The sequence below is a fragment of the Syngnathoides biaculeatus genome, chromosome 12 (genome assembly GCF_019802595.1).
Source record: "Syngnathoides biaculeatus isolate LvHL_M chromosome 12, ASM1980259v1, whole genome shotgun sequence".
NCBI lineage: Eukaryota > Metazoa > Chordata > Actinopteri > Syngnathiformes > Syngnathidae > Syngnathoides > Syngnathoides biaculeatus.
This window is the reverse complement of record NC_084651.1, coordinates 22780423-22793684: the sequence shown is the minus strand read 5'-3', so window position 1 is coordinate 22793684 and position 13262 is coordinate 22780423. Positions and strand designations below refer to the sequence as shown.

The 13262-nt window shown below is 42.2% G+C and overlaps 1 protein-coding gene across 2 annotated transcripts in view; it reads right to left on the bottom strand.

Annotated features, from left to right (window-relative positions):
* LOC133509803 (adhesion G protein-coupled receptor A1) overlaps positions 1 to 12217 on the bottom strand; it is a 244421-nt gene extending 232204 nt beyond the window's left edge. For both annotated transcript variants that reach the window (XM_061837178.1, XM_061837179.1), the window contains exon 1: positions 11488 to 12217. In XM_061837178.1, the coding sequence (XP_061693162.1) occupies positions 11488 to 11705 (218 nt within the window). In that variant the 5' untranslated portion in view covers positions 11706 to 12217. The remainder of the gene's footprint in view (positions 1 to 11487) is intronic.
* Positions 12218 to 13262: the final 1045 nt, after the last annotated feature.

The following is a 13262-nucleotide window of genomic DNA, read 5'->3' as shown; positions in this document are numbered from 1 at the left end:
GTCGTGTGTCTCGCGAAAATGGTAGTGCCCCTGAAAATTCGTAATTGTCGATAAAAATCGTCTCAAAACAATATTAAATGAACGAGGATTTAATATCACATGGTCAAAATAGAGTACATATTACATGACCTGTTGGATACATTGTTAATTCAAACCAGTGGATTTCCCCTTTAAGAGTTCCCCAACTTGGAAATTTGTCAAGTTGCGAGACATGACTTGGTTGATTTTTGATTGAAGTGGGGCTAAAAATATAGACATTAAAGTACTGCAAAGCCCTATCATGTGAGCCAAGAGAGCCACGGTCCCCAATCCGCTTTCAACTGTTTATTGAACTGGACACTTCAAGACTCAAATACAAAATGAGAACACTCGAAAGGAGTTGCCACAACTCACAAACACAAGCTCGCACTGAACTAACCCACCACCTGACTCCAGCTCCTTCCCTCACTCACTAGGTCACAACCCTTTAAGACATACATCAAACACGCGAATACTACAATAATCCAGTAATTACATCTCATAAAACTAGTTCATGTCTTTATGTCTTTTGTTTTGTTCTGTTTCCCTACAATACTGTGAGGTTGTTTATTAAAATGTACTTTTTTCTTTCAGTGTTGGATAGGATTAATTGTATTTCAATTGAATTTACTGGAGAAAATGTACTTGACCTATGAGTAAATTGATTTCCAAGCTTAGCCATGGAACAAGGCAAGGTACCACTGAAATTGTTTGATTTCATACTAGGACACTGGCCAGGCACTCCACAGACCAAAATATTTGGATACAAAGTAATTTTTACATGATACGTCCACTTTAAATTCCACAAACTGTTTTACTGCACTGGATTCTAATGCTGTCACTCAGAGCCTAAGCCTTATGTTCTTCTAGTGCTTCACAAAAAGCTTCAGCCCAATACTGCACTGACGACAAGGACCCACACAGCAGACGACTTAATGCTAAACCCAAAGATCTGGATCAAAAGCTTTCTTCTCCATCTCAAACAGTACTGAAGTAGGCTTTGGAAGAGCTTAATGTGGTTACGTCAAAGAAGATACGCAAATCCAGACAAAAATCACTTTCACTAACACGGAAAGTGCAGTGCATCAGTACATTGAATTTCCCGGCAGCACTGTCCCATTGAAGTGAATACCCTTTTAACAACAAATGATAGTTTTTCTTTGTGAATGCGCACATTTTGTTCTGTAAAAACTAGTAAGGTGTAAAAACTGGCGGTAATACAAAACACATTTAGAAATTCATTTAGGGAAAACAGAAGCGATCTTTCATGGAAATATATTCTGAGAACTATGTAAGTTTCTGCACCGGTAGACAATGAATATTTTCTTTATTGTCTTGTAAGCCTGCTCATCTAGCAGCGACTGCATTTCCCTCTTTGTAGAAATGAAACAAAGTGAGCAATGTTCTCATACCACAAAAGAGTGGCATTAAAAAGTCAAGTCATCATAAATGCAATAAATAGTAATTTCACAGTACATTTCAACATGATAAACGTGTTTACAACATTTCTCAAAGCGGCAAAGCTACATGAGGACAAGCATGAATGAGATCCGCTCAGAGTAAGTAACTTTCCTTGTTCTTGTTTTTCACATGAAGCTTCTGTATAACTATGTTGATGTGCAAATGCACATTAATCTTCATTGTTGAGATTCAGAAGGTGAAAAGGTCAGGCCTTCTGCAGCTCATCTCATAGTTAGAGCTTTGCAACTTGGCAGGGCAGTTGCAACGGCAGACATTAAGAGCAGGGAATACAGAACTGTTTGGCTCTTAAAATCCACACAACTTAAAGGTCAAGTGTCGTCAAACTGATGATTTTTGGTATATTATTAATGAAAAACCCATAGCCAATATGGTCCCATGTGTTTTTTCACCACAAAACGTGATTTTGACCTATACACCTTTTTGTAACTCCTGCCATGAAAATCTTCTCAGGGATTTGTTTTCGAGAAGAAGCAGGTAGTGACGTAAAGGACAGCGCCGCCCCCTCGTGGACTCGTTTGATTCCATTAGTTTTACCTCCGGGAAGGTAGCTCGTTGTTCCTTCGTGTTAGCCAAAATGCCAGCTCATTGCATTGCTGGACATTGCTTGAACACTCGGGAGAATGGAATTACCCTTCATAAGTTTGAAAAAGACCCTGTTCATTGTGAAAAATGGATTGCAGAGGACGAGAGCTTCGTGGGTTCCAAATAACAGGTAGGTCTGTATACAGCTCAAAAAAAAAAAATAATAGTTTGGGGCGGACCACGTAATCGGTCTCTCACATAACGTAGCAAAAGATCCGCATATGAAATGTGTTGATGTATGCATACAGCTGCTAAAAAAATAATAGTTTGGGGCGGACCACGTAATCGGTCTCTCTCATAACATAACAAAAGATCTGCGTATGAAATGTGTCGATGTGCGCGTCGCCCAGCCAACAATATCTCGATAGTGTTCATCGCGTACTGCGGCAACTTTGAACATACCCCTAAAAGCAACATAGCTAGGCTCCACCTCCTCCTTATATGCCACAACCTGCGCCGAAACTCTGCCACCGGGCGCCCCGTTTGGCAGTCACAGCTTTTGTGAAGGCTGCGCGTCGGGTTTTGCGACGGGGGCGGCTCTGAAAAACCCAGCTGAGAATGCGTTACTCAGTCGCGTGCGCGCATAAAGAGCCCTGGCTCAACTGTGACTAAAGCAGCACCGCTCAGCTCTGTCATAAGCCACACCGACCGGCTGCGATGAGCCGCGATGGCTCATCTCCGCCGCGGAAGTGGATCGGATGGGATGCGGTTTGGCCGTGATCGGATATCGTCTGAATATGGCTCGAAACAATAGTTTAATATTGCCCTGAGGGCCCGAAACAATAGTGTAATATTGCCCCGGTAACTTCACTCGGTTGTGTGGTGTTGTCCTTTTCGAAAGGAGCTTCGGTTTCAGAAGGGGCGTTGGAAAAATGTGAATATCTCTGTTGTTCGGCTTCCACAGTAGGAAACACTGCACGTTTTCAACGGCGGAAGTGACAATGACGTCAAGGACGGAGGACGCGACTAATATGGCGACCACTTAGATGTCGAGGGACACTCAATTGCGCAACTTTGTGCACGGATGACGCGCTCTCCGCTCACTTTTTTTTTCCCCTACAGACATTGAAGTGAATACTGTTATATGTATTTTTCATTACAATATCTATTTTAGAATGTTTATAGGGATGTCACTCCCACTTTAAAAAAAATGTTTTGAGTAAGGAAAATTATTATTACAGTAAATTATTAACCCTCCCTGCATCTTTTGCATCTTTTGATGCCCTCTTCACAACACTTAGTCCAAACAATGACCACAGTGTTTTCACATATGCTGTACCATTATTTTTGGCGACCAAGTGAGAAAGTTGGGTGTACCAGTGCTATCGATGGAAAAGTTATAGTCGAGTAGTGTGTTCGAGTTTAGATTTTATAATTAATTTCTCTGTGTTTAAGTAAGTGATTTGGTTTTGTTTTTAAATATTTTCATTTATTGGAAGGTTTTTTTGTGTGTTTATTGGTGTACCATGAGAGCTCTTGTGAGCCGCGGGAAATTATCAAATTTCACTTCCTTGGTCAATATATTATTTATATACAATCTATAAATAATATATATTTGTTCATCTCTCAATGGCAGTGCCATATAAAGACAGACAGAACAAATACACAATCTTCTATTTGATGGCAGAAAGATTATAATTGACTTGTGTATCCACTTTTTGTGACATTTGGTGGGTGTCATGGTCCTGCCGATCCCACCCCTGGCGGTACAGGTCCTCTGCACACCTGCGTCTGGCCAGATCGTTGCTACCCATGCCTCGTTCCCGCACTTCCTCATTCCTGATCCTGAACCCTTATGTACCGACCTCCGCCTGTCCTCCGACCAACCCCGTAAACTTGACACTCTTGATACTGCTGCTCTCTCTGACTGACTCTCCGCCATACGACTTTGGAACGGATAAAGATCTTCCTTTAACTGCCTCCCTGTCTACCGAGTCGTGCATTTGGGTCCGCCCTAGCGTTCTGGTTATGACAGTGGGGGCATGGCTTAGCCACTGCCATGCTCGGCGTTTCCTGTGAGCGGCGTGGCCGGGCCACTGCCTGGGTGGTGCCACCTCTGACAACTGTCACACAGATCTGTTGCATTTTTGACACTAATTGATGAAGCACTTAAGTGGTGAATGGGTCATTGCCATTTGGCAGTTCATTACGTATGCTTTACTGCACAGGTGTCAAACTCAAAGCCCGGGGGCCAGATCTGGCCTGCCACATGATTTTATGTGACCCACGAAGCCAAATCTAGAGAGTCAATTTCCATGATTCTTGTAAATATCTGTACCAATATTTCAAATTGTCATACATCATAAATGATAAAGTTGAAATATGGATTTTTGTGTTACCAAATGTGAGTAGTTGAAAAACACATTACCCTTGATTTCTGATTCCAAAACTAGTTCATAAATTGACAATGTAAATATGATGAGATGTTTAAATATTTTTGTTCCACACTTATAACGGCCCTCTGAGGGAAACCGGAACAACAATGTAGCCCGCAAGAAAAATTATTTTGACACCCCTGCTTTACTGCATCCTGGGATACTCCGCTAATGTGCGTAAGCCGCAACTTTAGTGTAGAGCAATCCTTTGTCACAGCGAGCCTGTGCCTCTTTAGTTTGACCACGTCTTGTCCATGTTTCTTAGTTTGTCTTATAGTCATTTTTGGATCTTGCCTGTTGCCTAGAGTTTTTGTGCTTCCCACCTGTTTGGACTCCCTCTTCATGTTTGACCTCCTTCTGGAATAAATCTACTCATATTATGCCCGTGGCTCGGAGTCCTGCATTTTGGTCCACCCCGTGCTGCTGGCTCATGACAACATTTTTGTTTGGTGGTGGTGGGCCGCGAGATTTTATAAATGTAATATTTGGGAATCACTGTTCTATGTGATTAAAATCCAGGAGAAGTCTAATTAGTCCCAGTGAAATCAATTGCAAAATATGTCTGACTGTGTTTTGGATTTTTGATGAATGAACTTTCATTATGAATCCCATGTATATTCATTTACTGGAGGACATGTAGTCATTCAGACATATTGTACTTCAATTTTTGGGGACAGCCTGTTATAACTCTTGCATAGAATCTCATTTAGGTGAGTGTGTAGCTTTCCTAGTGTACCTAATGGTGTGATGGAAATTCCGGGGGGACCTGTGTGATTCTAACACTATCGTAACAGTGACCTCTTAATTACACAAAATAAAAAAAAAGGATAGTAAAATTCAACTAAAACAAATGAGACTGTAAAATGATTTGCAGAGCTCAGTGTCTACCTCTTTGCCGGCTGATTTGTTCATGGAAGAGCCTTAGATGCTGCGAAAGAATGAGCTACACTTGAGTGGCAAAAACCAATCTACAGTACTTATAGCAGCCGTACAATCTTAAACGGGCATGAGGCTCAACTTCTTCTTCTTCTTCTTTTCCTTTCGGCTTGTCCCGTTAGGGGTCGCCACAGCGTGTCATCTTTTGCCATCTTAGCCTATCTCCTGCATCTTCCTCTCTAACCCCAACTGCCCTCATGTCTTCCCTCACCACATCCATAAACCTTCTCTTTGGTCTTCCTCTCGCTCTTTTGCCTGGAAGCTCCATCCTCAGCATCCTTCTACCAATATACTCACTCTCTCGCCTCTGAACATGTCCAAACCATCGAAGTCTGCTCTCTCGAATCTTGTCAGCAAAACATCCAGCTTTGGCTGTCCCTCTAATGAGCTCATTTCTAATCCTATCCATCCTGGTCACCCCGAGCGAGAACCTCAACATCTTCATTTCTGCCACCTCCAGTTCAGCTTCCTGTTGTTTCTTCAGTGCCACGTCTCTAATCCGTACATCATGGCCGGCCTCACCACTGTTTTGTAAACTTTGCCCTTCATCCTAGCAGACACTCTTCTGTCACATAACACATCAGACACCTTTCGCCAGCTGTTCCAACCTGCTTGGACCCGTTTCTTCACTTCCTGACCACACTCTCCATTGCTCTGTATTGTTGACCCCAAGTATTTGAAGTCATCCACCCTCGCTATCTCTTCTCCCTGTAGCCTCACTCTTCCCCCTCTACTTTTCTCATTCACGCACATATATTCTGTTTTACTTCGGCTAATTTTCATTCCTCTCCTTTCCAGTGCATGTCTCCATCTTTCCAATTGTTCCTCTGCATGCTCCCTGCTTTCACTGCATATGACAATATCATCTGCGAACATCATGGTCCAAGGGGATTCCAGTCTAACCTCATCTGTCAGCCTATCCATTACCACTGCAAACAGGAAGGGGCTCAGAGCTGATCCCTGATGCAGTCCCACCTCCACCTTAAATTCCTTTGTCACACCTAAGGCACACCTCACCATTGTTCTGCTGCCATCATACATGTCCTGTACTATTTTAACATACTTCTCTGCCACACCAGACTTACGCATGCAGTACCACAGTTCCTCTCTTGGTACTCTGTCATAGGCTTTCTCTAGATCCACAAAGACAGAATGTAGCTCCTTCTGACCTTCTCTGTACTTTTCCACGAGCATCCTCAAGGCAAATAATGCATCTGTGGTACTCTTTCTAGGCATGAAACCATACTGTTGCTCGCAGATACTTACTTCTGTCCTGAGTCTAGCCTCCACTACTCTTTCCCATAACTTCATTGTGTGGCTCATCAACTTTATTCCTCTATAGTTCCCACAGCTCTGAACATCCCCTTTGTTCTTAAAAATGGGAACTAGAACACTTTTCCTCCATTCTTCAGGCATCTTTTCGCATGCTAGTATTCTGTTGAATAAGTTGGTCAAAAACTCCACAGCCATCTCTCCAAATTGCTTCCATACCTCTACCGGTATGTCATCAGGACCAACTGCCTTTCCATTTTTCATCCTTTGTAGTGCCTTTCTGACTTCCCCCTTAGTAATCATTTCCACTTCCTGGTCCTTCACTCTTGCCTCTTCAACTCTTCCTTCTCTCTCATTTTCTTCATTCATCATCTTCTCAAAGTATTCTTTCCATCTATTTAGCACACTACCGGCACCAGTCAACACATTTCCATCTCTATCCTTAATCGCCCTAACCTTCTGCACATCCTTCCCATCTCTATCCCTCTGTCTAGCCAACCTGTAGAGATCCTTTTCTCCTTCTTTCGTGTCCAACCTGGTGTACATGTCTTCATATGCCTCTTGTTTAGCCTTTGCCACCTCTACCTTTGCCCTACGTCGCATCTCGATGTACTCCTTTCGCCTCTCCTCAGTCCTCTCAGTATCCCACTTCTTCTTCACTAATCTCTTTCCTTGTATGACTCCCTGTATTTTGGGGTTCCACCACCAAGTCTCCTTCTCCCCTTTCCTACCAGATGACACACCAAGTACTCGCCTGCCTGTCTCTCTGATCACCTTGGCTGTCGTCGTCCAGTCTTCCGGGAGCTTCGGTTGTCCATCGAGAGCCTGTCTCACCTCTTTCCGGAAGGCCGCACAACATTCTTCCTTTCTCAGCTTCCACCACATGGTTCTCTGCTCTACCTTTGTCTTCTTAATCTTCCTACCCACCACCAGAATCATCCTACATACTACCATCCTATGCTGTCGAGCTACACTCTCCCCTACCACTACTTTACAGTCAGTAACCTCCTTCAGATTACATCGTCTGCACAAAATATAATCTACCTGCGTGGTTCTACCTCCGCTCTTGTAGGTCACTATATGTTCCTCCCTCTTCTGGAAATAAGTGTTCACTACAGCCATCTCCGTCCTTTTTGCAAAGTCCACCACCATCTGCCCTTCAAAGTTCCTTTCCTGGATGCCGTACTTACCCATCACTTCTTCATCGCCCCTGTTTCCTTTACCAATATGTCCATTACAATCTGCACCAATCACAACTCTCTCGTTGTCTGGCATGCTCAGAACTACTTCATCTAGTTCCTTCCAGAATTTCTCTTTCAACTCTAGGTCACATCCTACCTGTGGGGCATAGCCGCTAACCACATTATACATAACACCCTCAATTTCAAATTTTCGTCTCATCACTCGATCTGATACTCTTTTCACCTCCAAGACATTCTTAGCCAGCTCTTCCTTTAAAATAACCCCTACTCCATTTCTCTTCCCATCTACTCCGTGGTAGAATAATTTAAACCCTGCTCCCAAACTTCTAGCCTAACTACCTTTCCACCTGCTCTCTTGGATGCACAGAATATCAACCTTTCTCCTAATCATCATCATCAACCAACTCCTGAGCTTTTCCTGTCATAGTCCCAACATTCAAAGTCCCTACACTCAGTTGCAGGCTCTGTGCATTCCTCTTTTTCTTCTGACGCTGGATCCGGTTTCCTCCTCTTCTTTGTCTTCGACCCACAGTAGCTGAATTTCCACCGACGCCCTGTAGGTTAGCAGTGCCGGGGCCGGGCGTTGTTAACCCAGGCCACGACCGATCCGGTATGGGATTCTTTAGATGAACGCTCATATTTGTTTGGCACTGTTTTTACGCCGGATGCCCTTCCTGACGCAACCCTCTGCATTTATCCGGGCTTGGGACCGGCCTACAGATTGCACTGGTTTGTGCCCCCATAGGGCTGCATTAGGGCATGAGGCTCAACTATTGTAACCTTTTTTGCCAGACAGTTTCTGATTTGAGTGTCCCTGGATTCTATTAAGACAGTTGATAGGTGTCTCCAGTGACTCTTTGTCTGCCAATCGCTGTCCAAACATTCATTTTCACTCAATCCTATTGTCTCTTGCAAAACCTGTTGTTCTTCCTCCTGTGGACAAGCAGTGTGCCCTCCCATTAGGGCCACGGGAAAAGCTGTCAGGTCCAAAAACATAAACAATGAATAAACAAAGCTTCAGCTCTGTAGCAATTTGCCGCTCCAGCAATTGGAGACTTTCTGCTCTAACTGTTCATTTGCATGCCTTAGATGCACTGACCACAAAACCATTTAGTAAAAATTGTGGGGGATCTGGTTTACAATAACGTAGATCAGGGATAAGAAACTTCCATGAAATTAGATTAAATTAAATTAAATTAAACTGTTGATGGAATGGTGGACAGCTGGTCATCATATCTGCCTGACAGTTCTGTATCTGCCTGACAGTTCTGAAGACAGTGGTTCAAATCCTGGCTCGCCTTTCTGTAGTTTGGATGTTCTCCCCGTACCTCCATGGGTTTTCGCCGGGCATCCCAGTTTTCTCCCACATCTCAAATAAATGTACACCCCGCTTCCAGCCTGCAGTGAGCTGGGATAGCGTCCCCTATTGGGGATAAGCAGTGTAGATAATGGTGGTTGGATGAATTAAACTCAAACTCCTCTACTTGTGAGAAGACATTTTTATCACTGTCTCCCAGCATATCACATTACCAGCAACCTTTTATTACTCATTGTCTGTTTGTTTTGTTTTTTTGTCTTTATGTCTCAAAATTATTCTCTGTCAATTGATTGTCTGTTGTTGTATTAGAGCGGCTCCAACTCCCTAAGACAAATTCCTTGTCTTTTTGACAAAGTGCACAAACAAAAATGATTCTGGTGAAATTCAGCACTGCACTACATGCAAATTAGCTTTTATTTAATGGAATGTCTCATGGGGGGGATTTTCAAAACATTTGTAGCTAACCACACCAGCTGGAGTCATTCCAAAAGAGTCACTCATCTTGTGTAAGAACTGATCTGTTTACTGGTCTTACAGCAACCTGGGCCACCTTTCAGATATACATCCATAGTTAAGGTAAAGGAGCTTGTGCGGTGGAAATAAATTGTGTGCTTAATCTGAGTTAATACATGTTTAATGGAATCAGGATCTGGTGCTATAGTAAGCGATCGCTGTCTGCTCTCTAAATGACAATGGTGTTATTACAACCAATAACTGCTTTGTTGCAGTAGAGGAAAAATATTTATAAATTTTACCAAATAAGTCTAGGGGCCACTTGGAGTGGGCACAGGACACATTTCAGACCAGGTATATAAAACAGAAAAATTATTGTTACTTGTCCATGTTAGTTATTAAGACCAGGTAAAAATGACGAGAACATTTGGGCAGACATGAGATCTATGTTACAGGGTTGCCTACAGTAGACATTGGTATGTGCAGACTTCCTTGTATATATGTGTTTATTTGAACAGCACATCTAAACAAAAGAGTGAGCGAGGAGGCCACTTTAGCCCGACAAAGGTCACATTTCCTAATGCAGAAAAACTGCTTCCTGCCCAGCCAGAACATTTCACCAATGAATAATGCTAAATTATGACGCAAAACCATCAAAATTTCTCAATGTGAAAAATGTCAATGTGCAGAGAAGTTACCTCCAAATCTCCAAATGTATTATTTATTTATTGCTTCCTGTATTTATCAAGATGCATCACTTTAAAAATCCAATTTCTTCAGTACCTGGTAGCTGCAAAAAGCACCACTTTGACAAATGCAAAATAGACAACACGGGCCTTTAACCATTCCATCCACTCTTTAAGAAACGAAAGCCCCTCTTGACTGCATAAAAGAAAACTCCAAACTAAATAAATTACAGTGTACCAAAGTGCTACCGTTAATCAACTGAGCTCCCAGTTCAGAACGAGGGCTTGGCTGTAATTTGTCAATAGCCTTTACATTTAATATTTGCTTTCACACTCTGAAGGCACACTTCAAGTTTAGTCTATTAGTGGAGCAGTCAGTCAGTGCACCTGAAGATAGGCAAGGAAGATTATCAGACCCCTTCAACCCCCAACTCCCAACCCCAAGTGTATGAAGTGCTATTTCATCAACAGGCGAGCACACCGGAATATTAAGGAAGGCTTCTCAGAGTTGCAATCAAGTGCAACATCCATATTTAAATAACTTTGAGTATGATGCAGATAATAGGGCATATTTTAGTCAAAGGCAACTGACAGAGGCCGCTGGAGGTTGTTGTTATTAGAGTCGTTGTCATTTTGTTTGCTAATTTCATGGTCGGGTGGATTAAGAGATTAAAACATAAGGTTGATAATTGATGTCATCTTAAAATAGCATGGAAGGAAAGAATGATTTGTACGTTTATTTGAAAAATGGAACAGCAAACAGGAGAAGTGAGTGTTGAAATGATGTATATGCTATTTAATTTATATATCTTCACTGACTTGTACTCCACTGGGGGGAAAATATTGGGCAATGTCATTTTTTTTTAATTGAGTAATTCAACTAAATGTTTCAAGTTTTTCTTTAGTGAAAAAAAAAACAGAACTACAAGAGTTGACAGAACAATTGTCCAATGTATTGTACTGATCTCCTCTTAAAAGAAATACTTGTAAGTACAAAACAAATCTCAGCAGTTGTGGTTGCCATAAATGTCAATGACTTTGTTATTGAAGTTTTTTTTTGTTTTTTTTTAAGATACTTTACCCTTTATGTACCATTTTTAACTGCTTGTTTTTCATGAACCATGAACCTCACTTGCACTTACATAAATTTCTCATATACTTACAGTGAGAAAGTTCTGTTGGGTAAAAAATTGGGGTGCAGTGTCTCCAATAGATCCACATCATCACACACCACTTTGACACGGACGTGCTGCCTGCTCAGCTCTTTGGACCTCTCGGCTAAGCACTGACAGCTGTCCACGATCAGGTCCGGACAGTTTCTGTTGGCCACGCTGGACCTCCAAAGCCCGACCACGGCGCACAGTAAAGTCAGAATCTTCATGATGGACTACGCTTGTTCTTACGATCATCTGTCAAGTGTTGTCCTCCCAGTTTGGAGTTCGAGTCCAAACCATTTCACATGGGCTCAATTTCAAGTCCAGCCTGCAAAGCCGCGGTCCAGATCACACGTCGTCATGTCACCAAGAAGTAAATTACGTGTTGTTGTTTATTTTACAAAGGCAAAAAGGCATCGTGACCAATGAGGGACTTGACACAAAGTTTCTGAACATTCTTGCAATGTCCAACTCCGAATGTTCTGCTGTGCTGCGCCATGCGTAAATATAACAACTTCCCACGACGAGCTCCACAAGTCTGGACAAACTTTCCAGCGCGCTAACCCTCACCATTTAATGACACACTTTTGAAGTCAGCAAATCCTCCTCCAAAAAGTTTTGTCAGAAGTGCTACCAGCAGAACACTGCAACCGCCTTCAGCGTCCTCAAAGTCCCTCCCAGCCAGTCTTCAACACTGCCGGTTCCGAATTTTGAACAGCACTGTATTCCTCATCAGGAGGTCACGTGACACCTCCGCGTCAACCCATAACAGAGTGAATGCGCTGTTTCTATTCATCTTAACACTCGGATCCAAGCAGTCAACGCATTAGGGGTAAAAAATAATGGGCAAAAAACATTTTCACCTGTCATATCTTTGTGGCTCTGGTTACCCATTTAAGAAGAAAAGTCTAATGATATACATTAGCACTCACTGTTTGTATATCTATAAGGAGAACATGTTCGCTGGCCGCTTTAAAAGACTGGTATTGGATTTATTGATGAAGGTATACAAAAGCGTTCTATGAGAAATAAAACAACTGTTAATACACATCAACTTAATATTTTAATAATGCAGATTTTTAAAAATGTGAAACCTATATATAGATGGCTCATTTAATTAGACAGTGACCGGAAGGTCAAGGACAGAGTAAATTAACAACATTGGAATCAACAACCAATTTTTCATTTATTTATTAAAATAATAACGTGTCTGTGTGAATTTTCTCCAGGCATTCCGGTTACTTCCCACATCCCAAAAGCAAACCAAATCAAATCAAAAGCCTTTAATGTCATACGTTAATGTGCATACAATGAAATAATGAGTGCTTCTCCACAAGGTGCAAGGTGAAATAAAATAGAATAAAAATCAAAGAACATCTTAGGTAAAACAGAATAGATAAAACATCAAGGCACAGTTGTTGCTAAAATAGATAAATGCACAAAAGTGCAGTTGCATAATATTCCATTACAGTACTGTTATTTCACTGGTTTGAGTTCAAGGAGATGATGGCTCTGGGGAAAAAGCTGTCCTTGAATCTGGTTATCCGTGTTTTGTGGGACCTGTACCGCCTGCCAGAGAGCAACAGGTTAAACAAGTGATGACCAGGATATGAAGAGTCCTTTACAATATTAGTGGCTCTGCTCTGATAGGGGGAGTTGTCAATGTCCTCAAGGGAGGGCAGAGAGCAGCCAGTGATCTTCTGGGCACTGTTGACCACTCTTCGCAGAGCTTTCCTGTCCGCTGCTGTGAAAAACCTGCATTCATTGGAGATTCTAAATTGCCC